Source organism: Austrofundulus limnaeus, unplaced genomic scaffold (genome assembly GCF_001266775.1).
Source record: "Austrofundulus limnaeus strain Quisiro unplaced genomic scaffold, Austrofundulus_limnaeus-1.0 Scaffold25, whole genome shotgun sequence".
In the NCBI taxonomy this organism is placed as follows: Eukaryota; Metazoa; Chordata; class Actinopteri; order Cyprinodontiformes; family Rivulidae; genus Austrofundulus; species Austrofundulus limnaeus.
Window position 1 is genome coordinate 691,277 of NW_013952427.1, and position 1,456 is coordinate 692,732.

Sequence of the window (1,456 nt, forward strand, 5' to 3'; positions counted from 1 at the left end):
GTACATTGGTAATGTCTGACTGGTCCTTGTGTCACTTTATGTTCAATAAATTGGGCCCTGAGGTCAAAAAGGTTAAGAACCCCTGACATACAGTCCACAACAGCCTTATTTCATTTAAATGTTTACTCCTTTTATGAGCTTATTTAAGTGAGGTTTAAAAGGCTGTTTACAAGGCAGTGTGCTCAGTCAGAGAAGACCCGTCAATTCTGAATAAAAATAATAATAATGCAAAGATGAGGGCCAAAAGATCAACTAAAAGCTTAAAAACTTGTAGACCATCAACCAGTGAGTGACACTGTGGTAGATACATTTTATGACCAATAGACACCAAGCTGGTGTATTTTTTTTTTACTTTAAAATGTGAAAAGATGGATAGAAAGCAAAAAGAAGAATGCCAAAAAAGAAATGTGAAAAAGAAAAGAAAATTAAAACAAATATGAAAAGATCAGAATTGTTAAACAATTACAACAACAATATTGTATAACAATTATGTTTCTGCAAAATGTCAGTAAAAAAGAAACCAGAAACTTGGTACTCCCCTGCACCAAACCCCCCAACAGAAGATCCAGGGTTGATTCAAATCACGTTTCTCAATCAAGCAGACATCCCTAAAGACAAATCTTCACCTCAAGCTTAAATTCTTGTTTAACATTCAGTAAATTAGCAATCCAGATGCACAATCTATAACAGTCAAAGTCTGCCTTGACTGTGATTATCCCCAGGAGAGCCACACCAGAGACTGGCAGGATAAATCTACTCACCCCTCGGTGACCTCTATGGGGGATCTGTAGACCTTTGATTGGCTACGTTGTTTCTTGGGACAGAACATCCGTCCAATCAGAAAGAAGGTGATAACACCGGAAGGGATGATGACGAAGGCGAGGAGGACAGCAACATCAGAGAAACGAATGCTGGGTGCTGAGGAAGATGAGGAGGGATCAAAGGTCAAACATTAGCATGGTGTTCATGATCAGCTGTATTCAGCACATTACAACACCTGCTTTCTGTTTTCATTATACATTTAGAACTTTACACAGTTTTTTTTCAGCAGCTTTAAAAAGGTATCATATCATGCTTTTAAATCCTTTTTCAGGTCTAAATCATTCACTTATGGTTTATTTAAAATAAAACTGCAACACTTTGGTCCTAKTTCCTCATTTTTGTTGCTCCACAGACTCCTTTGCTTTCCTTGCTTTACCCCTGTTCTGAGTTGCGCCTCAGAGCAAGCTGTTTTGGTGCGGTCTCTTTAAATACAAATGAGATATTTCACACCCCGCCCCCTCCAGGTCGCTGAGCGTTCGACTCCACCCTGTTGGGCCATATTTGTAGTTTCATAGCAAAAACACAGTTATCTACAGACTAAAAACTGTTTCTAAGATAAAATATGATAAGATAAAACTTTATTGATCCCACAGTCTGGAAATTTGCACATTACTGCAGCTTAATACAAGAGAGG

The 1,456-nt window shown here is 38.2% G+C and overlaps 1 protein-coding gene across 1 annotated transcript in view; it reads right to left on the bottom strand.

Annotated features, from left to right (window-relative positions):
• mpzl3 (myelin protein zero-like 3) overlaps nucleotides 1–1,456 on the bottom strand; it is a 29,953-nt gene that overhangs the window by 3,900 nt on the left and 24,597 nt on the right. The window contains exon 4 of the mRNA XM_014004532.1: nucleotides 762–918. Within this exon, the coding sequence (XP_013859986.1) occupies nucleotides 762–918 (157 nt within the window). The remainder of the gene's footprint in view (nucleotides 1–761; nucleotides 919–1,456) is intronic.